This window comes from Fundulus heteroclitus, chromosome 8, assembly GCF_011125445.2.
Source record: "Fundulus heteroclitus isolate FHET01 chromosome 8, MU-UCD_Fhet_4.1, whole genome shotgun sequence".
NCBI lineage: Eukaryota > Metazoa > Chordata > Actinopteri > Cyprinodontiformes > Fundulidae > Fundulus > Fundulus heteroclitus.
The window spans coordinates 6,850,710-6,875,029 of record NC_046368.1 but is presented as its reverse complement, the minus strand read 5'-3'; the positions used below and the strand labels follow the sequence as shown (position 1 = coordinate 6,875,029).

The 24,320-nt window shown below is 40.0% G+C and overlaps 1 protein-coding gene across 2 annotated transcripts in view; it reads left to right on the top strand.

Moving 5' to 3' along the window:
- Positions 1-24,320, top strand: part of apba1b (amyloid beta (A4) precursor protein-binding, family A, member 1b) — a 36,785-nt gene that overhangs the window by 5,543 nt on the left and 6,922 nt on the right. For both annotated transcript variants that reach the window (XM_012857074.3, XM_021313290.2), the window contains exons 2-9: positions 6,795-8,726; positions 10,442-10,726; positions 12,383-12,422; positions 15,865-16,010; positions 20,783-20,815; positions 20,953-21,039; positions 22,256-22,456; positions 23,919-24,098. In XM_012857074.3, the coding sequence (XP_012712528.2) occupies positions 6,873-8,726; positions 10,442-10,726; positions 12,383-12,422; positions 15,865-16,010; positions 20,783-20,815; positions 20,953-21,039; positions 22,256-22,456; positions 23,919-24,098 (2,826 nt within the window). In that variant the 5' untranslated portion in view covers positions 6,795-6,872. The remainder of the gene's footprint in view (positions 1-6,794; positions 8,727-10,441; positions 10,727-12,382; positions 12,423-15,864; positions 16,011-20,782; positions 20,816-20,952; positions 21,040-22,255; positions 22,457-23,918; positions 24,099-24,320) is intronic.

The window sequence follows — 24,320 nt, the reverse complement described above, 5'->3', positions numbered from 1 at the left end:
TGCATGCTTTGTCAATTAAGAGGTTAAAACAAAAGAAAAGTAAAGAAAAACATTGGATTGACATCATTTAAATAAAAAAACAACAACTATAATTTAGCTTTTTTTATGTAAAAAAAAAAGTTTCTTCAAGAGAAACTACAGTTTCCTACAGTTCTGGAGACCAACAAGCTGCTATGGTTCTGAAACAGCTGAGCCCAAAGAACCGGACGCTGTCTCCAGACAAGGTCGATATAAGATGTTTTTTTTTTCTGTGCAGTAAAGGAGCTTTTGTGGATCCCAGATTCCTTAAAAGCAGATCTTCTGTTAGCCTCGTGAGACCATCCTGATCTCGCGAGCTTTCAAGGTTTCAGTCTGGCTACTCTCCGTTAAAGAAAATTTGGAGCCGTTCACCAAACGAACGTCCAATCAGCGTTGGCTTTGAGGCGGGTTGAGGTGTGACGCAACGGGAAGCGCGTCAGTTCAGTCTAAAGAACATGGCGGCTTCAGCCGATGAAACTAGCGTTAGCGTGGCTATCGAGCAAGTTTTATCGGAATTACAGAGTATTTCTTTGCTGAGCTAACGAGCCTTCACCTGCAGCAGCAAGAGTAGCTTGGCTTGTGGTTGTGTTTTCATCGTCGCTCGTAACGGAGCGACGACGAATCTGATTGGTTTATTTGGCCCGTCTATCACCAACATAGGCCAATCAGCTAACCAGTATTTTCGCCCCTTCCCAAAATTACTTCAACGGAAGGTTTCCAGATGGATATGCGGAGCAAATCCACCTGGCGGAGTCAGGTAAATCTTCTGTGTCATAGAGGTTGAAATTTAAAGGGGCGTTTTTCTTTATCGTCAGTATTTGATGTTACTCATTTTCCCATCCTTTTGTCGTTCATCTTTGCATCTTAAAGTTACGCCGTTTTACAGCTACAGTGGCTAAACATATGTCAGCGTTCAGCAAAGGCATCCAGAGGGTCTACTGCGTACTCCAGGTTAGGGCTGGGCGATATGGATTAAAAAATAAATCTCCGATTTTATCATACCAAATCCGATTAATCGATTTTTTTTCCCTCCTTTTTGTTACATAAAAAGAAATTAAAGAAATTATTTTAAACCTTGCTTTTTATGTCAAGCATTTCTTCAGGGAGTTGACCTGAATTCAAAGTGCAACTAAAAACAAGCTGTGAAACATGCTTGTAAAACAAGATGGCAGCCGTGCCATTATAAACAATGAAAATATAACAAAACATTTGCTGCTAGTGGCATTACACATTGAGCTAAGAACAGGCTTCACTGCACTTGTGAACTTCAAACTAAGTAAAAAAAAAAAGTAAATAAGTAAATGAAGTACCTCGTATTATAGTAAAAAAAAATTTCTACTTAACAATATTTTGACAATACATTTGCCTAAACATATATTCAGCATCACATGCTGTTCTCTTCATGGAAAAACCAATGAGTGTATTGGCAAAATAAAATCCAGATTTTCCAAAATTGAAATCTTAAAAGAATTGTAAATTGGAATTAATTGATTAAATCGATTTATCGCCCAGCCCTACTCCAGGTGTTGGCGGGTCATGGTTGTCGGTTTCAGCGAGCTAATGTGCCTGCAGATCCCCCCCACCGAGCAGCTCCCTCCGCAGCTCGACAGATGGAGGTGTGGCTCTTGTTTCCAAAAGCCTCGGTGGGCCGGTCCGACCATCAGCCTCGCTGCCGGGCCATCTGTGGCCCAGACAGCCCTTTGCTCCCCGACGCTCCTCGTCTAACCAAGTTTTCGCTGCTTCCCAGTCCTCCTGCCCTCTGCTATTATAAAGTCCCATCCTGGCAGGTTGTGCTTCGTGCTCATATTACTGGATCATCATTAACTTCTGCCCTCCGTCACTTATTTCAGACCAGTGTTACTCAGTTTCATGTCCAATCCTCATCCTGTCCACGTTTAAGTTCAAATAAAACTATCTGTATGGGAAACGCACCTCTTTGATGCACAAAAACTTCATTGAGTTACAGTGAAATCAACGTTTGGCTGATATACATATGAACCACTGAGCTATATTATACACTGGAGTGCTAATCGCCGCTGTTAGAACGAGTCACTTTGATGCCACCAGCCGCCATATTGGTACTCCCTATTTTCCCCCAGTAACAAGGGAATATGTGCGCTACAGCATCGAATAACGAGGATTTTCTCATGTTCAGGGGGGCTTAAAACTTTTAAAATGTCAAATGCCATATACTTTTATGTTATGTTCTAAAACTATCAAGTACTGAGAAAGTCATGTGCTGAAATATTTTGCATTTTATTTATCTATATATATATATATATATTTACTATGAATAACATGTAAAATATTTTAGCACCTAATTTCCTAGTAGTTAATAGTGTTAGTACATCCACTGACTGTAGAATTACCTGTGAAACATTTTCACTCAGCCAGAAAACTGCTTGTTGTTGCAACCAAATCCTATTGGATTCTATGAGAGTAGGGAGTAGCAAGATGGCGGCCAGTGACTTCAGTTTTTCGGCAAAATCAGCACTCCAGTGTATTATATAGCTCAGTGGTATGAACACACATCAGCGTTAAATTTATTTATTATCATTGTAACTTTATCCTGTTTCCTTTTAAAAAAAAAAAAAGACATCATGAAAACAGCCATGGTTTGCACTCTGGGCTCAGTTCCCTTTAGTCTCTGAGCTAAAGGGAACTGAGCCCTGGGAAAGCTGGTTTCTGTTCTTTCAGTCCATCTTGTTTTTACATTCCTCTTTGAACATAATGGCGTTCAAGCTGCAGAGGCCTGAATGTTCTCTTTTCTCCACGTTCCCTCAGCTCCAAGTTTGACCGACTTACTCCGAGTCTGTCCTGGATAAATGCTCTCACCGAGCAGGCGTACTTTATTTTTACATCTGGTACCTCTAGACAAAGTCCGGAGCACCCAGCAGCCTTTGAGAAATCACTAAATTAGCAAATCGAGTCCAACTGTGTGCGACTGAATGTCAGGATAAACGGGACAATACGGAGAAGTTTACTCCAAACCTCCAGTCGCTTGGATTCTCGTGGAATTTGTTTCCCCTCCTGGATCATGGATTTATCAACGCTTCCTGGAGCGTTCAGAAGTTTAGAGAGAGCCCTAACCATCCACCATTGGTATGTTTGAGAAATATACAGAGAGACTGCAAGTAGAAAGACCTTTTGGTAACTCTCTAAAAGGCTTTTTTTTTTTTTTAGCGTTAAAGGTGCTATATGTAACACTGACACCTTGTGGCGCAAATCGGTACAACAGCTTGACAATGACAACAATTTAATATGCCGTTTTTAAACGGCGTGTTGATGTTGTGAATGTTTACTTTAACAGGACAGTTACACTGCAAAAAGGGAACTAAAAGTAAGTAAAAATTTCTTGAAATTAGTATATTTTTCTTTGAGTTGAGCAGCTAAATGAGACTATTTGCCAATGGAATGAGTATTTTTACCCTTAAAATAAGATAATTAGATACACTGCACTTGAAATAAGATGATGGAGATGAATTGTTCCTATTTTAAGTGGAAAAATCTTATTCCATTGGCAAATAGACTTATTTACCTGCTCTAATCAAGGAAAAATACACAGATTTCAAGAAAATTTCATTTAACTCTAGTTTCCTTTTTGCAGTGTATATGATGTATTCTGCTCTACTTCTGGTCCTCTTCTCTTACTGGCTTCCATGTTTTCAGGCTGCTGCTCTTTTGCCAACATAAAATACCAAATGCAGCGCTCTGTGTTGGGATCCATGGGAACTCTCATCTGATTGGCTCAGGAACCAGGAAGCTACACTCTGAACTGAAGTAGCTCTAGACCATACGTTTAGGTTATTAATGTAGAGAACTGATTGTTTGTAGGGAATCTTCCATCCCAGGAGACAAATGAGAATGATTTAGGTTGATTTTACAGTAAATATCTTAGTTATTGCTCCTTTAAATCCAGATTTTTTGTTTCTCTGTTCTTCCTCTCACCTTTTCAGGAACTAATTTGATGTCCAGCAAAGTAACCGTGAATTCTGGTCGTCTTTCTCACATCGTTTACGTCAGAAATAGTGAATCGTGCAGCAGGGGGTTTCTGATGGAAACCTCAATAGTCCTGTCGTATGAAATAAGTGTCAAAATGGGGCTGCTCATTTCTCGTTCACAGAGGACATTTATTATTCAGAGAGCTGCTTTCTGTCAGCTCCTATCAGGTACCAGAGAAAGGTCCTTCCTCCTCCTCCTCCTCCTCCTCCCCCCATCTTGTGCCATCTGCCAGCTGCTGGTGGACGGATGAACGCGGCAGATTAAAGCGCGCTTTTTCTCAGAGGATTTACATATTCGGTATTAGTGAAACAAAAAGAGGGCAGGGGGGCCAAAATTAAACATCGTCATATTTGTCTTTTTATGTGTTTACAGTGCCTTGCAATCATTCCTTTTATCTCCTGAACTTTTTTATCATTTTGTCACATTGCGTCCACAAACTACAGCGTATTTTATTGGGATTTTCTGCGACAAACCAACACAAAGTAGTTCACGATCACTTCATGTTTTTACAAATAAAAGTCCGGAAACGTGGCGATTTTAACTTGCATGCAGACGTTCTGAGTCGTCACTTTGTAGGAACTTCTTTTGCTGCAGTCGGAGGTCTTTTGGGTTCCATCTCTGCCAGTTTTGCACATTTGAAATTTTTTATTTTTGTTAGTTCTCTGCAAAATAGCTCACTTTCAGTCACATTGAATGGGGAGCATTTGTAAGCATCATTTTTCATGTATTGGACTTTGACTAGGCCCTTTTAATAGATGATGATACATTGATCTAAATAATCCCACGGTATCTTTGGCTGCATGTTTAGGGAGGTTGTCCTGCTGGAAGGAGAACCTCCACCCCAGTCTCAGGTCTTCTGCAGATTCTAACAGGTTTTCTTCCAGGATTGTCCTGGATTTAGCTACATCCATCCTCCCATCAGCTCTGACTAGTTTCCCTGCTGAAGGAAAACATCTCCACATCATAATGCTGCCACCACCACGTCTCACTGCGGGGATGGTGTGTTAGATTTCCTTCATGCATGTAGGACAAAATGAGTTTTGGTCCCATTTGACCAAAGCTCCTTCTACATTTGCTTTGTCCTGCTTGTGTCAAACTCTAGACTGGTCTTCTGTGTGCTTTTGTTATAACAAAGGCTTTATCCTGGACTTAGGGATATAGAAAAAAAGCATATAGATAAATAAGAAAACGTATTGATCGATAACCATAATTATAAAAAAAAAATTTAAGTGCAGCCCTGACCATTTTTTGCTGTTACTTAATGACCTATTTTTAAATATAGAACACTGAATTCAAACTGAACCCTTTATTCAATCAACTTTTTACCAAAAACAGTAAATCATATAAAAAGAAATGAACAACATGTGCTCTCCCGACTCTTTGAAGGTTGGTGACAGAGCGTTCCTGGGTCTGCGTTGTAATTGGTTGGGAGAATGCAATGACTGTAATTTTAACCTACATGACAGTCTAGAACACGTGTCAAACTTAAGGCCCGCAGGCTGAAACCGGCCCGTCGAGGCAATTTATCCGGCCCTCAAGAGCCAAAAAAGGAATATCATGTCATAAAGTAGAGGCATATATACATTTTAATTGTATAAAGTGGCTAAAACTGAGCCTCCTGTAGCGAATGTTGATTTTTAATGTGTAGTAACAACATCTTGCCACGAGGTGTCAGCTTTTCCCACAACACATTAAAACAACCCAGAAATGTCCAAAAAGAGAAAAAGTGATGCAGTTTACAGAGTTCAAAATGTAACTCACCGCAATATAAACTTTTTTTGCTGATAAACTGTATAAAATGGGCCGATGGTGCTACTTTTATGTTACTGTGCATTTTTTTTATATTTCTATGTGAACTGAAATTGTGAAATCAAAAGTATCATCTATACACGTCCAACCGGCCCTTTTAATGACTTCAAGATGCCAAAGTGGCCCAAGATAAAAATGAGTTTGACACCCCTGGTCTAGAACGTAAAAGAAAAGGAAACATTCTTCTACTGAACTTTTTTATTGACCCCTTTTTTTTTCTATTGAACCACACGTCCATCCATCGATATATAGTGTTAGCGAATTATCGTCCAGGCCTAGTTGGACGACTACTTGTCGTCCTCTCAACAGGTTAAGATGATCATGCTCTCCCCATTTTCAGAAGTTTTGCGCTGTTTTGCAAGAAATAATGAGCTCTAGATGTGAAAAGACCTGCTGTAAAAGTAGGAAAAAGAGATCCTATATTGCATAGACTGCCTTGCGTTGCATGCCTTACAAATATACACTAGTTTGTGCATAATTTTGTGCATGATTTACATAAAATTCTAATAAATTTGCAGTTAAGTGGAAGTTTAAGTTTGTCGTGTTACCATAAGTCAAGTAAGGTTAAAGGGGTGTTAATACTTCTGCAGGGCACTGTAAAAGCAATGTCTTTGCTCAATGTGAGTTTTGTAAATTCCACAGACAATAATAATAATAATAAAGAAAAACCTTTTGGGCTGTTTCAAATATTTTTCACAGTGCCCCCCAGTGGTGGTAGACGGGAACGACAAGAACAACTACGTCTACAAAGCTTTCCAAAAATTACCAAAAGCAACATCAGATCAACAAGGTTAAGCACATGTGACATAAAACGTAGAAATATCAGTTTTTTTGTGATAAGTCTGACCTACTTCGCTTTTGATGCCTCTGTCAGGTGTAATAAGTCTCTTTAGATGATTTATTTTCTTTTATCGGACAAACTAAACGCTATTTCCTGTCTGTCTCCTTTTGTCTTTTTCTTCCAGGTCGGTCTGTGAGCGAGTTTTGTTATTTACTTTTTTAGATGATCTGAAAAGCTGTTCTAGTCCAATCACGTCCCAGCAATGAGTCAAAAGTATCAGGAAGACGACATGGAGGAAGCGGGCGAGGAGCAGATGGCAGCCTCTGTGCCTCCGAGGACCGCGCAGTCCAACGGCACCACTGGAGACGCGTCCGTACGTCGGTCCTGGCGGCCGTGTCAGATGCAAAACCCGGACGGGGAAATGACTCCTCACCATCACCACCGCCACCATCACCACTCCGCACATCATAACCACCACCACCCTTCGGGCCGCGGACCTCCTCGTCACCGCCGCCGGCCTCCGTCGGGGCAAGGTCAGAGTCCGGGCCAGGCTTACAGTCCCGGTGGGCCGCCGGTGGTCGTCTCCTGCAGGGACGGGGTTGAGAGTCAAGACGCCGAGGCCCGCCCCGTGCAGCAGCACCGCCCTGCCGTCACCCGCTATCGCCGCCATGGTGACCCGAACCCCAGACTTAGAAACCACAGACAGCGGCAGCAGTTTAGAGAAATCCCGGGGTCTCCGTCCGGTGCTGCAGAGAGACAAGGCCCGGCGGAGACGCGGGAGCAGGAAGCCTCCTTTGTCGATCCTGCAGTGAGCCAATCACAGGACAGAGGATCTCCTCGTCAGACGCCCGTCGCTGTCATCACTCCTACCCACCTCTCTGCGGATCCCGCGGTGGAAGCCGTTACGCCCGAGCCCCAGCGTGCACCGGTTGAAGCTGAGGAGGACCACCATGAGTATAAAGCTGAGCTTGAGAAGGAGTCAAAGGAAGTCAAAGACGACAAAGAGCAAGAGGAGGTAGAGGACGATGGAAACTTCCACCTGACACCCGGCAACCCAAGCTGTAGCCGCGACGAAAGAGTAGAAGAAGAAGCTGAGAGGGTGGAGGAGGACCGAGGAGACGTCATGGAGAACGCCGAAGAGGATCCTACAGCTCAGGGGAGTGAGATCACAGATCTGTGCTCGGACACGGAGAGCGCCGCCTCGCTAAGTATGGACGGCCCCCTCCACAGCCCGCCTCCTTTACAGTCACCTACTCCTCCCTCCTCCCCCGATGTCCCCCCCTTTCCCCAGCTGGACCACTTCAGCGAGGACATCGGCTCCCTGACCGACAACAACCCCCTACCTGAGGAGGAGGAATGCTCCGAGTCCTGCTCCCTGTCCCACTCCACGTCCTGCTCCGAGTCCCACCCTAAAACCTATGCAGAACTTTACACCGAGTCGCACCAGAAGACGTACGCGGAGGCCGTCTTCGAGTCATACTCGGAGCCCAAATGTCACCCGGACTCCTTCCCCGAGCCCCTGAAGACCTCCTACCCTGAGCTGCCGCGGGAACCTTGTCTGCAATCCGCCCGGAGAAATGAGCCCAACAAAGCCCAGCAAGAGTCCCAGCAGGAGCCCGTTGTCGGACATCGGCTGAAGAATATTCAAAAAGGGGCTCTGTCCTCCCCCACGGAGGGTTCCCACCACACCCCGCGCCAGAGCAGGGACCGTGGGTCACGTCCCTTCCCCATAGACCGCTCCGTTGGCTGCCGGCTGCACCATTACGACGGCCAGTCCGACAGCGAGGGCGACAGCGCCGACAAAAGCCCCCTTTCCAAGACGGGTAGGCTGGCACCTCGACAGCCACAATCTAAGACCCAGTCGACTGGACCGGCTGGTTTGGCTGAAGCCCAGACCGAGCGCAATGTGGCGGTTCTCCCCGGGGACGTCGCAAAGTGCTCAGGAGACGCCATCAGCCTGGCAATTAAAGACATCAAAGAGGCTATAGAGGGAGTGAAGACCAAGACGGTGCGCTCGCCCTACACCCCGGACCAGCCGGTGGAGCCGATCTGGGTGATGAGACAAGAGATCAGCCCGACAGAGGAAGCGTACTCTCTGCAAAGCACGGCGGGCCAGGTGAGTGTGGCGTAGCTTAGTTTTACTGCAGGACTTCCTGGGTAACTTCACGCCTGTAGTTTACTTTGGTCTGAATCAGCTGTTGATGAGTTTGTTGACTTGGAGCCTTTTTCCCCGATGGTTCGGTTCTTCCAATCAAACCAGGACCTGTCAACACAAAGCAAGTGAGAACGTTTAGTTTTAGAGTCTTTGTCCGGCGTGGGATTACCAAACGCAAACACAGGAAGTGGAGTCAGAAACATGGGGAGAGAACGTCTAGTTTTCTGGGTACAACTTCACGCTGAATTATCTGAGAATTATACCAAACTATTTTAAAGATTTAGGTAGTTGGTGAGTAGTTTGTTTTAGGGCTGTCATAAATGGTTATTTTAGTAATCAATTATTCTGACGATCAATCAAGTAATCGGATAAAAAAATCGACACATTCTGCAGATTTTTCACATGATTCCTTTTTTTATGAGTAAATTAAATAAATTCAATAACAATGAAAAACTAAATGAATGAATAAAAGGAATAAATCTGCAGCTGAAAATTTCTAGGATCAAAATGTTAAAAGCTTTCTGGTTGAGCATCAATACAGTGCAGCTGCCTCTGTAGTGAAAATGGCCGCAAAAAAGAAAATGCATAAAGTTTCATTTGCATATTGCATTCTGGATTTTTTCTTTAGATTAAAAATATAATTATAATATAATCATATAAAACAGAACTTCTAGTGTACTTCAAGCCTAAGTTAAACTGAGTTTTTTTTTAGTACATAAATAGACAATAAAAATAATTATACATTCATCAAAAAGGTAAACAACTAACGGTTTCCTCTGGAGTGAAGAGCGAAGACGCATTTCTGTTGGACGCTAGCAACAACATTTTTATGGTTCAATGTGTGCATCAGGAGCAAGAAATGAAGAGAACTTGATGTGAAAAACAGAAATTTCAACAGATAAATTTTGAAAATATAAAATTTGTAACAACGAATAGGAAAAAAAAAATTATTTGGAAAAGTAAAATGTAAAAAAAAGTACATTTGTTTTTGTGAAAAAAGTAAAATCTGAGAAAACCGCAAAACCTTTTTTTGATAAAAACATTTTTCAAAGTTAAATTTTGGGATTGCATTTTTTTTCCCAAATTTTATTTTTTACAATTTTTTTTTTTAAATTTAATTTCCATTTACAAAACGTGTTCTTTGCTTGCAACAATAACTCATTCTATATTTTATGGCCTTTTTTGAACATGAAGTAGCTTATTTGAGCTTTTTCCTCATAGAAACCCCTTTTCCTGGTTAGCATTTATTGCTGCTTTGAATGTTAGCCCATGTTAGCAATGATGCTGCCAACATCACTCAGAAATTGGACCCATTCTGTCCTCCATTGCGAACTGATAAGGCTCAGGGAGGTGAAACATCCTCCACCCATGTCCAAAAAACCATCAGTGTTCCCTCATCCTGAGCACATCCCCACACTAAGCCCCGCCCCTCAGGGTCTCTTGGCACCGCCCACTTTGGTGGCATTTTTTTTTCCAAATGTGTGTGTGGGGTGGGGTTATGCCTTTACATGAGGGTGAGTTACCCTTTAACTTAATTTTCTATCCAATTTGTATTGATTTCAAACAGTTTGAAACCATCTATGATTACTGTAGAATATTTCGTTAGGGATGTGCCGATAAACTTCTTTCCTTTTTTACAATTTTATCGTGTTTTGTTCCTCCCCCTCTCCCTACAGATGTCTCCTCAGTCCCCGTGTCAGTCGGCTTTGGAGTCTCCGTCCCGCTACGTCTCACTTCCCGGTCGGGACAACGTCAGTCCTCTGAGGGCTGAGACGTCCAGAAACCCCAACCCACAGCACGGTCAGCCCCAACACAACCATCAGCACCAAGGCTACCAGTCACAGTCCAGGGCGCCGCAGACGTACTCGCCTGCGACGCCGACTCAGCAGCAGCAGAGTCCAGAGCAACCTTCGGCTCAAGCTCAGCCATCCTCGCCCGCTCAGAAAGCATCCATCCAGGAGGTAAGGGTTTAACCTCACTGTGTCAACACATCAGTAATTCAATTAAATTTTATTTATATAGCATCAATTATCAACATGTCGTCTCAAGGCTCTTTCCAAAGTCAGACTCCAGGTTGGTGAGAAAGTTTCCTCTCTAAGGAAACCCAGCAGGTTGCATCAAGTCTCTCCAAGCAGCATTCCCTCCTCCTGAAAGAGCGTAGAGCCACAGTGGACAGTCGTCTGCATTGTTGATGGCTTTGCAGCAATCCCTCATACTGAGCATGCATGAAGCGACAGTGGAGAGGAAAACTCCCCTTTAGCAGGGAGGAGAACCTCCAGCAGAACCAGAACCAGGCTCAGTGTGAACGCTCATCTGCCTCCACCCACTGGGGCTTAGAGAAGACAGAGCAGAGACACAGAAAGCACAGAAGCTCACATTGACCCAAGAGTACTTTCTATGTTAGATGGTAATTGTGGATGATCTGCCTCCCCTGATGATGTCACAGCTAACAGAACGCCAGACCAGGTGTACCTTCTATGAAGAAAAAAATGACAGAAGAAAAATTTGAAAGCTGAAATAACAACAAACTAACAAATTGGAGAACAGTAGGAGAACTCAGCAGAGAGAGAGAAATAGACCCTGATGTCCTCCAGCAGCCTAAGCCTATAGCAGCATAACTATAGAGGTAGCTCAAGGTAACATGAGCCACTCTGACTAGAAGCTTTGTCACAAAGGAAAGTTTTAAGATTAGTCTTAAAAGTAGACGGGGTGTCTGCCTCACGGACCAAAACTGGGAGTTGGTTCCACAGGAGAGGAGCCTGATAGCTAAAGGATCTGCCTCCCATTCTACTTTTAGAGACTCTAAAGATAAATATATCTATTCAAAATATTTGTTTCATTACTACATAAATAATCAAATGTTAAACAATTAAAATTTGTATTTATTACATATTCAATGTATTGCTTACATTTATTTATTTGCTGTATTTATTTTATGCTTATATATTTATTGACCATGTATTTATTTCTGTATATATTTTTTATATTTATTGTTGAACGTGTCGGAGTCAGTCCTCCGTAATTCAAAGCAAATATAATGATTTAAGTATTTTATTTTATTTAATAACTAACAAATTTAAACCTAAAAACCCATAAATACATGTATTAATATTTATGTTAATGCTTACATATTTTATTAATAATTTTGAAAATATTTTTTTTAAATCTGAAAAGAAATACATATATTTTCATTATTTATTTAATATAAATAAAGTATTTATCATAATTTAAATAGGAAAATTAAAAGTATTTAAAATTTTTACAGGCATGCTAAAATTCTAAATAATTTTATAATAGGTAAACACATTTATAAATATTTACTTAAATGCTTAAATCATTTATTACAATAATTGTTTGTGAATATTTTGTAAATAGAAACATTTATTCATTATATATTCACATAAGGTATTTTATTTTTATTACTGCTATTTATTCATACCTGGTTAAATAAGTCTTTATGATAAACCTTTAAAACAGCAGAAACTCCTGTGCAATATAAGAAATTCAGCAGGAATATATAATGAGGAAAACCTAAACTTTGTAAATTTAAATTAGTTAGCAGAGACCTTTGGTGTGAAAATAATGCGTTTGTTTTGTTTTGTTTTTGTTTTTTTCAGATTCGCAGAGCTCTTCCTCCCTTTCCCACATTTGTGGACGGTGAGTCAAACCTTTTGTTCATCCTCTGCTCCTTGTTCTCTTCATCCACTGAAAAATAAAGACCTCTATTGTGAATAAGTGTATATGAACGTAAAATGAAGTAAAAAATGTTAGTGAAAATATTTAGAAATATTTACCTGCTCCTTTATTTTTGGGTTTGTTGCAGATGTTCTGTGTAGTTTCACATCCACACGCTGGTTTCTTGTCTTATGCCTCCTGGATGTTTAGCTGAATACCATTTATACACTATAGACCAGGAGTGTCCAAAATGCGGCCCAGGAGCCATTTGCGGGCCTCAAAAATTTTATTTTGCGGCCCCTGGACCACGATTCTAGAATGCCGCACATTTAGTTCATCAGCCCCGACCGCTGATGCAGAGACACTTAAAATAATTAGGGTGAAATTTCTCATAGAGAACAGGCTTTGCAAAAAAAATTAAAAAATTTAAATAACGAGGCTGACGAAATAAAATTCTTCCTAAAATGGAAAGCCCCAACTAGTCATATTTTATTAACCACGTCCTTTGCTTTGAAAATAATTTTATAGTAAATAAGATCACAAATATCCAGTGATTTTCATTCACAGGGGGCCTAAACTGTCTAAATAAAGCAAGAGTTTTTTAAAGAAAGAGCAACCTATATCCTGTTATTGTTGCTCAGAAAAAAACTAATTAACTTTTTTTATAAAGTGGCAACATTATTTTAAGCCACAAAGTTATTTCTGCTTAAGAGTTAAAAAAAAAAAGATTTATAATAACAAACTTTACCTTCCTTAGTGCAAAACGAATGAGTAGACGAGCAACTCCGCCCTTAATTAGAGAGGTATATAATTTAAGTGTCACTTAATATTAGTGATGGGTCCGGCAGCACCGATGCGTCGGCGCATGTGTCGGTCTCATAGAGCGAAACCCGTGTCGATGTGTGTATTGCTACGGAAAAGTCACGTGACCGATACAGCTACTGTTTCGGTCACGTGACCAATACAGCACCTGTTTCGAACTGACTGACGCGCCAAACTGTTTCTGTTCCCTCTAAGCTGCACGCGTGTGCATTCGCGCACAGCAGCGCCCACAGCAGAGCTATGCTGCGCAGTAAAGAAAATCCAAGCTGAACTGTAAACAAAATAATGGTTAATAATGGTTAATTTTTAACTATTTTGCAACTCTGGTGTGATGGTGTACCACAGTCTCACTCTGTGAGCGCCAGGTGCTGATCGGAGCGCACCACTGATGGATGGGTTCTGCAACGCTTTTTTGGTTGGGCGGGTTGCGCTGTGCGTCTTTGTTCTGAGCGTCGTTTCAGAAAAAACAGCTGATCTACACTGAGTAGAAAGTTACTACTCTAAGTAGTTTTTCCTCCCTTTGTCATACTCAGCATGTCCGATTTCAGAACAGATGATATCAGTCAGGTAACTAAACACAGCGCCCGATCAACCATTTGTAAAAAAAATTAAAAAAGCCAGTCCACAAGCATCCTCCTTCACATTATTTATTGACTGTATCTAAAAAAAATCAAATATATGTTTAATTCAAATGAAAATATAAAATAATACAATGCAACATACAATGATTTAAATTGTATTGTGTATACTTGGTCATCAAATCAGTGTCAGTTAACTCTGTCAACCAGGTTGCCTGTAGTGATTTTTAAGGTCCAGCAGGTGTCAGTATTCAGTGACACAGTATCGGCACAGAGTTGCAATGTGTCGAAACGTTTCATGACGCCTCATCGACCCATCACTACTTAATATCCTTTATGGACGTATGTACCTTTTTTGATTCTTTCAATTAATTTATTATAATGTTTTCAGAGTGCAACTGTGTTCTTCCTTTCATCTGTTAATTTGCTGTTAATAAAAAAATATCTAATATTAAGAACAGCATACAGGTTTTTATTCTGACCCGTACCTGTAGGATGAAATAAAAAAATTGTTTCTGCCTGTGGACACAACGCGTTCTCTTTCCGTAAAGTCGACCCGTTAATTTTAACCAGCCGTGAACGTCATCATCAATAAAATACAGACGCCTAAAATAGACGAGCAGAAAATATGGCAAAAATATTGAGCCACTGACAAAATACAGTTAAGTTTTATTCTGTTTTAGGAGCTTGTTAATATTATTTGTCCACAGATATTCATAGCTACATTACATCAATGCAGTGAAGCCGTTGCTCTGCGGATTACCCAGAATCCCTTGCTACTCTTACCACTGACTGCAGGTACAGACCAAACAGCAGATGGTGCTGTTGTCCCCTTCAGCAAGGGAGCGTATCTTTTTTTTTTTTTTTTTTTTTTTAACAGTGTTACACCCACTGAGCTATATTATACACTGGAGTGCTATTCGCCCGCTGTTAGAACGAATCGCTTTGAAGCCACCAGCCGCCATATTGGTACTCCCTATTTTCCCCCAGTAACTAGGGAATATGTGCGCAACAGCATCAAATAACGAGGATTTTCTCATGTTCAGAGGAGGCTTAGAACTTTTAAAATGTCTAATGCCATATACTTTTATGTTATGTTCTAAAACATAACATAAAATAATATATTATTCATAAAAAAAAAAAATTATATATATATATATATATATATATATATATATATATATATATATATATATATATATATAACCACCCCCCCCCCCCCCCCCCCAGCTGTCCTTTTTGGGAATTAAATACTGGAGTAAAATAATGCATGTTTTGGGAAGGATAATATTTTTAAGAGGATCTTAATAATAGCTGCAGATCTTGTTTCCATCTCTTGTATGTAGCATAACCTTTTTTTATATATATTTTCTTGCCTACTTTTTATCTCGAGATTTTCTTGCACTTTTCACCTTATCCAGTTGAACTCCAAAGATATATGTAAAATTACATGTGAAACGTTTTCACACAGCCAGAAAACTGCTTGTTGTTGCAACCAAATCCTGTGGGATTCTGGGAGAGTAGGGAGTAGCAAGATGGCGGCCAGTGACTTCAGTTTTTCGGCAAAATCAGCACTCCAGTGTATTATATAGCTCAGTGGCTACACCTGCGCTGTATTTTCCAGACGAATAACAAAAGTCACGGCTGTTCTCCCCACAGTTAGAGAACTACTAGTGCAACTTAAGCAAAGACGAGCTAAACTTTATATCTCATAAAAGCTAAACTGAGTTTTAAACGTGCTGATTGGCTGCTGGGCCCCATGAGCCCGCCTAAAGCATCTGGTTCCTTTGTTTAATCAGGGCCAGAGAGTTTGGAGCGGTGGAAACAAAAAAGAACCAGTGCTAACAAAGCACTAGCACAGCTGGAAATGGTTTGGTGGGAAAGACCCTGAGGTTAAATATCTTGATCGAACTCCTAAAAATTAGCTTGAACACAGCAAATAAACTCTGTAAACACAGAGATAGGGCTCAGAGAAAGTTACGGTAGTAGCTATGTACTCTAACATCCATGCGTCACTCCTGCAGTCCCGGGACCGTGCGACCCTGAGGACCTCATCGACGGCATCATCTTTGCAGCCACCTACCTGGGCTGCACCCACCTGCTGTCGGAGAGGACGCCGTCAAAGAGCGCCCGCATGCAGCAGGCCCAGGAGGCCATGAGCAGAGTCCGGGTGAGAAACCACCACACGGGATAAAGCACAACGTTTAGAGGGATCCTTTTATTGTGAAAGGTTTGCTCTGTGATCCAGCGCTCTGATGTTTTCCAATTACTAATTCACTCAACAGATTAGAGCAGGGGTGTCAAACTCATTTTGGTTGAGGGGCCGCATGCAGCTTAATCTGATCTCAAGAGAGCCACACGAGTAAACTCATTGCAAGATTAAATAGAACTAATAAAAGTGGACTTGTTGTTGATTTTTATATTAAATGAATTTCACACATATATTTTACACAATATATTATGAATAACCTCAGCGTTTTTAAGAAAAGTATGTGCAATTTCAACAATACTTTTACTCAGTTAAACATTTACTTGTGCATTATGCATAAGAACTGATCACAGTAATTGTATAATGTTGAAAAACATTTATTCAAATTTTTTGGAACTTAAAAACACTGTCCTACATGACAAAATACATCAAACAGATAAAAATTAAGAAATAATTTAAAATCAATTTTCCACATCTGAAGCTCAGTGCTACCATCTGCTGATTAAAACACAGCGCCCCTTGTGGACAATATAGGAACCGCAGATTTTCAGTTAAACTAAGTACATGTTTTTTTCAATAATTGTTTTATCATTCTCTTCCTTCTCTTCTTTTTTTCTTCTTGTTCTTCCTTTCCTCTCCTACTTTCCCTTTGTAGTGTCCATATAATTTGAGATATTACCTGCATAAATCATAATAAAACTATTCACATTCATAAATCAAGCTGAGCACTATGGCAAAAGCAGTACTGCTCCACTTGTGAAAGTCAAATCTGATGAGCTCTTTTTGCCATTAAGACAATTCTTATTGCCACATTGCCAGACAGGACACTGGAAAATATATATATATATATTTTTTTTTTGTTGAATAATGATAATGCATTTAGCCACCGGGCCGGACTAAATTGTTCGGCGGGCCGGAACCGGCCCGCGGGCCATATGTTTGACGCCCCTGGATTAGAATATAATCGAAATCGGTTTGTCACCGTAATTCAATAATGATAAAAACAGCTGGAATCGAGATCTTCTCATTAGTTACCATTTTAAGGTCTGTTGTTCCGGGGTTGGTTACCCACCAACTCGTCTCTTTCCTCAACCGTTTGATGGCTGGACCTTCCCATCCTCCACCTACTTGCATATAATCAATCAATCAATCAATCTTTATTAGTCAAATACAAATTGCATTTGTAATCGAAATTTCAGTTCCAGTACAACTGAAATTTCATTATAATTTAGAAATTCCAAGTCATTAAATTTGTTCAAACCGAGGAGCAAGGCACCTTCAGGCATCTGGAAATCGTACCCAGAATTGTTCTTCTTTAATTTTGCCACATTATGTCACAAATGGAAGCAGCGCGTTTTGTGCGTTGCCTTAAAATGTGCGGCGGCTCCGTTTAAAGCATTTGTTGTTAATGAACCTATCAGAAGCTCACAAAGCCATGAAGTCATCAGGGTTATCTTAAATTGTTGATAGGAGAAGTATTCTTAGTTTAGTATACGAAATTAAATAAATTGATAGAAATCGATAGAAATTATTTTGTAAAATTAATCACTGCAAAAAGGGAACTAAAAGTAAGTCAAATTTTCTTGAAATTAACGTATTTTTCTTTTATTCAAGCAGGTAAATAAGACTATTTGCCAATGGAATATGATTTTTGCACTTAAAATAGGATTATTTCATCTCTATCATCTTATTTCAAGTGCAGGATATCTAATTATCTTATTTTAGGAGTAACAATACTCACTCCATTAGCAAATAGTCTTATTTACCTGCTTAAATCAAGGAAAAATACATTAATTTCAAGAAAATTTGACTTACTTTTAGTTCCCTTAGTGGGCATTTATACTGCTTTAATTTCAGACTTGGAGGAAAATAGAGGATAGGCTTCTTTTTAAAGGATTCGTCACATATTATAGAAGTATTCTAAGTGTTAATTTTTGTTTATTTGATGATTGTGTCTCATAGCTAATGGAAATCCCCAAAGTTTAGTTTCTTACATAGTTAGAATGTTACAATTAGCTGATAAAAAGGGATTTTAATACATAAATGTTTATTATGGCCTACATATTCTTGGGGAAAACTGCTGACTAGACGGTTGTTATAGGGAGGTCTACCCAGAAAAGGTCGCTGCTAAACACCCTAACAGAGCTCTGCATCCATGTACGTTGATGGAAAGTTTGGTGAAAGGAAAAACTGTGCGGTAGAAATCGGTGAAAAAAGCAACAGAGACGGCCAGAATCATCAAGATTTACAGAAATAAATGCTTGAAACGGATCCCTGTTTGTGCAACTAACCTATGAGTTTTACCTTTTGTGTCAAATTAATCAAGGAAATTAGATGATGTACTTGTACAGTCACTATTTATGGCATTTCTCCATCCTCTATCGTTACTAGTTTTCATTTTAACGTAACTAAAATGAAAATGGTTATATTTGTGCAGCTCAGTCCCTTGTTTTGTGCGTCTAAAGCTTTTCATCATTGACGTGACCAAAAGTCACTCTATGCTGCTCTTTGTCTGGGCTCTGAAGCCCTGAGCGGGCGACACGTCCAGCGTCTCTGTGCGGTTGTGATTATTTATGGATCGCTGCGTCCTACCCAGGGTCACACAGGCCCTTTCCTCTGAGCTGCGCGAGGCTGTGGGGCCCCGGAGGCCCGAGAGCGCTCTGCCTCCTCCAGTCACAGCCGATGATGTCAAACACGCATCGCGGTCAGGGAGAGAGGCTTTTAGCTCCGTTCTCTGGGAGCAAAATAAGCAGGAATCTGACAGGAATCCCCGGGGATTTCTGCTTTTTCTTTGTATCAGTTTGTATTACTGTCCCCCCACACAGTGAGGATAACGTTGTATAAGCCAAATATAACAATAAAAGCTGAGCTGTGTCCGTGCAGACCTTGAAGAGACGAGGGTAGCTGCCTGAATGCGACGGGGAAGCAGAGATATCTGAGCGCAGGAGAAGTGCAGGGGGGGGTGGAGACGATGGAAGAAAGTCAATAATAGGAAGGAAACTGGATTAAGACTGGATATGGCAGCCTTTTCGTGCATTTTCTGCAAATCTCTGTGTGCAGGTCTTACATTAGCATTCCTCTCAGCTCCTTCTACAGACTCTGTGCATCAAACCTTTATTTAATCATTCAATCACCGTAAGCGTTGTCGTGTTTTTCAGGCCTGGGCCCGTCAACAAACCGTCAAATAATTAATTGATCATTTAAGCCGTGGCTTTACAGTGCCCTGCTGAGCTAAAAACCTGAACGTTTCCGTTTTTCATCTCATGACCACAAGGCACCTTTTTAAGCCACTGAACAAGAAAAAAAATGCAACAGCAATAAAAGAGATAAACATAAAACAATCTAAGAACAACTATTGGTTGGGTAAATCATGAGATTAGACAGAGTAAGAAAAGCAGCTGGACAGGCGGAGGTTTTCTGCCTGTCCAGTCTGTCGTTTACATCTCAATTGCTGTACTGTGAAATCACTGTGCACTTTATCCTGGAATCTGTCCTGCAAAATTACTTTTTTTTTATCCTGCAAAGTTACTTTATATCCTGCAAAGTTACTGTATTTATCCTGCAAAGTTACTTTATATCCTGCAAAGTTACTTCATTTATCCTGCAAAGTTACTTTATATCCTGCAAAGTTACTTCATTTATCCTGCAAAGTTACTTTATATCCTGCAAAGTTACTTCATTTATCCTGCAAAGTTACTTCATTTATCCTGCAAAGTTACTTTATATCCTGCAAAGTTACTTCATTTATCCTGCAAAGTTACTTTATATCCTGCAAAGTTACTTTATATCCTGCAAAGATACTTCATATCCTGCAAAGTTACTTCATATCCTGCAAAGTTACTTAATTTTTCCTGCAAAGTTACTTAATTTTTCCTGCAAAGTTACTTTATTATCATGCAAAGTTACTTAATTTATCCTGCAAAGTTACTTTATTTTCCTGCCAAGTGACTTTATTATCATGCAAAGCTACTTTATTCTGGAATCCACTGCAATTCAGTGAAATTCTAAGCTGTATGCAAATGAAATTTCCTTCTGTACACACTCTGTGCATACAAAATGACAATAAAGTTTTTTGAGTGATTTGGAGAGGAAGACGGGAAAGAAGGGAGCTACAGTGATCAGATGGAGCATCAATGAGGACGGCTGTACATCTGAGCCTGGCCATGTCTTGATTAGAGAAAACGTGCACCTAATTATTGATTTAAAGTCATTAAAAAGGATGATTTTAATACATCCAGGCCTGCGACGACTGATTAAAAACCTCTCGGCAGAACCCTTTCTATATATTTATGTTTATAATAGGAGGAGGAAAACCGCTCTCTTCTTTCTGCTAATTCTGGTCCAAATTAATCAGGGCTGAGGTGTGAATTTTGCCCTGGGATTAGCGGCGGAGATCTCTCCGTTAACTTTGGCACATCGTGACTCCGCCGGCTGTGGTGAGACCGCCGCCTCGAACACGTGGTCCCTCCTTCCTCCTTCGGGCCGCTTCGTGTCACCCTGATGCGGTGGAGACTTCTGACGACGTCGGCTGCAGAGGCCGCCGGCGTCCTGCTGGCAGACCACACCATCGCTGACCTCCCACACACACGCTAGAATAAAGAGAACACAAACCTTTAAGCTTCTTTCGTCCCTTTATTTGGCATTTAGAAGAGAGGATGAGGCGGCTGAATTTTTGTCCGTCCGACCTGAAACTGCTGCCTTATCCCGTCTTTTCTGCTCTCTAATCCCTGCAGGCTGCTCAGAAACAGGCGAAGAACAGGAAGAAGGTGAGTTGCTGGATGATGTTTATGTAATTAATGATTCCTCTGAGTGATCTGCAAACCAAAAGGTCTCGTCTGCCGCCGCTTTCCGTTTAAAAAACCCTTTTTGTCCTCTTTATTTCTTTATTCCTGTATGTCTGCAGAGTCCAGACAGCGAGACTCCGTCCACAGCCGAGGTCGACCTTTTCATGTCCACACAGAGGATCAAAGTCCTCAATGCAGACACGCAGGTAAAAAATAAATTAATACCCACTGCATTCCAGAGCCCTGTTTAACAAACAATGACCACAGAGTGACAGAAAGACACTCAAATCTTAGTAAAGACGAAAAGCAGAGAAATGCACCACAACACACTTCTATAGATGCAGGGGAGGTTATGCCTGCAATTGGCAGAAAGACCCTTGAATGTGAACACAAACTTTATGATCGTCTCAAAAACAGAACTGAAAGAGAAGAGGTGATGATCATGTGCCTTTAGACCATAGATCTGTACGTTTTGACCAATTTACGCACATAGAATGGAGCTTTATGCATACGGCTAATTTAGCTAACAGCCTTTCAAATCTTCCGGTTAAACAGGTACACCCTAGGGATGTCGACTGATGAGAACTTTTTATCTAGTTAATCACAGGATGGCTGTGAATTAAATTTGATTCTTAGAATTAAACTTAGACAACTTTATTTGTCATTTTGTATGCACAGAGTGCGTACAGAACGAAATTTCGTTGCATACAGTTTTGTAAATTGCAGTAAAAGTTAAATTACAGTTTCAGGTGCAGCAGAGATTTAAAAGTAAACAATAGATTTAAAATACAATATAAAAAGTATATATATATATATATATATATATATATATATATATATATATAAAAACAATATAAAAATGTAAACAGTGCAGGAGAAGGTCACTGTACAAACCATTGTATGTACAGAATTGGATTGTAGATTGAATTCTTCACTCTGTATATGAATATGGCTAAAAATTGTAATCGCATTTTCTGTGTATTGTTGTTAGAACAGAAACATAAACAACCATAAGCAGATATAACATTTGTTTTTAATTAAAATAATTTTTTTTAAACAAATACAGGATAAAATGGGCCATTTCATAGGAACCTTATTTCTCTACTTTAACCCAATTACATGTGGCCCTTTTAGCTTTTAATTATTCATCTTTTAGCCAGTTAAAGCCGACTGTTTCACCTCAACAATATGGAAATATGAACAATACGACCTGCGACTGAGAAGATTCGTTGGCGTGGAACAGGACAGCCTTGCTTTTGTTCTAAATTATTCTAAATGTGACAACAGCACCCCCTGCTGTTTGGTCTGTATCTGTGGTCGGTAGTGTGATGAATGCTATTAATAATCTCCTAGAAAAGTACAAAAGTTAATATAGCTGAAATGTAATTTTAATATTATTGGCCTTGATATTATTTTCACCAGGAGGCTTTGATGGACCTGCCGTTGAGGACCATATCCTACATAGCGGACATCGGCAACATGGTGGTTCTGATGGCGAGGGGCAAGATGGTGAGGTCCCGCAGCGCTCAGGAGAACCTGGACCAGGCGTCTGAGCAGACCGACATGAACCAGGACGACAGGAGGATGTACCGCATGATCTGCCACGTCTTCGAGTCCGAGGACGTGAGTTATCACTTCTTAAGGCCTTCAGGAAAGAGCTAAACCCGTTTTCTATCATTGAATGCTTAAACTTATTCTAATAATATAACTTCACGTTTGTTTGTCTTATGAGAAGGTTTCAGGCACAGATTTTATTTTACTGTTTTTGATAAAAAAAAACACCTGCACTAATTGACCGACGCTAGTTAAGCACACAGCGAATGCTTTATGAAGCCTTAAAAGGGAGATTGTCGCTTTTTGGCATTTTAAATACCTTAGATAAATATAGTTCTTCTTAAAAAAATTATTTAAACTGAACAGTTTAAATTCATTGTATTTAAACTGAATTTAGCCACACTAAAGACTTTCTTTATAGCGTAGTTTATAATTTCTGAAATAATAAATAAATGTTCTAAAATCTTTTTTTTTCAAAGATTTTAGATTTTATTATATTAAAAATAAAAAGGAATCGGGAAGACTATAAGGATTTTTAAAAAAAAAGATTTTAGATTTTATTTTTATTAAAAATAAAAAGGAATTGGGAAGACTCTAAGGCTTTTTCCAACATTTTCGCTTTAAAACTCATAAATCTGATCTGCTTAATTTAATATTAACTGTTTCAAGTTCAAATGTTTTCAATCTTACATATTAAAAGGTTAATTCTCTTTTTTTGTTGTTGCTAATTACATCTTAGATTAGGCCTATTTTAAAATTAATCTGTACTGGATCATTGTAGGCTAAAAACAAGTTTCTTTACAGTTTGTTAGAAACATTCATTCAAGTTGTGCGAGTAAAGAGAATAAAATTTGTTAAATTTTGTATCAAACGAGAAACTGTAGTCGATGTAAAACCGTCCCGTCCAGAACTGAACCATTTAAGATATTCCTTACATAAATTGTTCTAATTGATTAAAAAAAAACATTATTTCTACCCATTCATAAACTAAATTAAGCTTTGAAAATGTGTATTTTATTTTGTGTGATTTTTATCTAATCAAAAGAGGTGTAAAGGGGTGGGAAAGCAGAAATAATTACATGTTTTCATGGGTTAGAACTTTCATAAACACAATACAGTTTTTTGTTTTCTTTAGTTTTGTGTATGTTTTTGTCACACATACCAAATAGATCCATATTAAAGTTCTCTGCCAATAAAGACAACCCTGGGCTGCGTCAACAACAACGATTTTTTCCAACAGGCAGGTGAAAATACTCCTAAAATGGAACTTGGATGTCGTCGTAAAGTTCTGCAACTACTTCAGGGTCACATTTGATCAGCTGTTAAAAGCCAAAATAAAAATGTTTCCCTCTAAGTTCCGTTTGACGCGAGTTTTCGTTTCAAACATCAGAGATGCTGATTGCTTTGCAGAGCTGTAAAACCACGTGGTCTGGAAGCTAGATAGTAACGGGTTCCCGTTTAGCAACCGTTAGCTAAATAAGGCTTCTGAAAGGCCGAGCTGGCTCTCAGCGATGAGATCTTTGCCTCGCAGGCCCAGCTCATCGCCCAGTCCATCGGCCAGTCCTTCAGCGTGGCCTACCAGGAGTTCCTGAGGGCCAACGGCATCGACCCCGAGGACCTGAGCCAGAGGGAGTACAGCGACCTGCTCAACACTCAGGACATGTACAACGACGACCTCATCCACTTCTCCAAGTCCGAGAACTGCAGAGACGTAAGTCTGCCAGCAGGGGGAGCTGAAACAATCTACAGGACTGTCTCAGAAAATTAGAATATTGTGATAAAGTTCTTTATTGTCTGTAATGCAATTAAAAAACATGAAATGTCATACATTCTGGATTCATTACAAATCAACTGAAATAACGCAAGCCCTTTATTGTTTTAATATTGCTGATTATGGCTTACAGCTTAAGAAACCCAAATATCCTATCTCAAA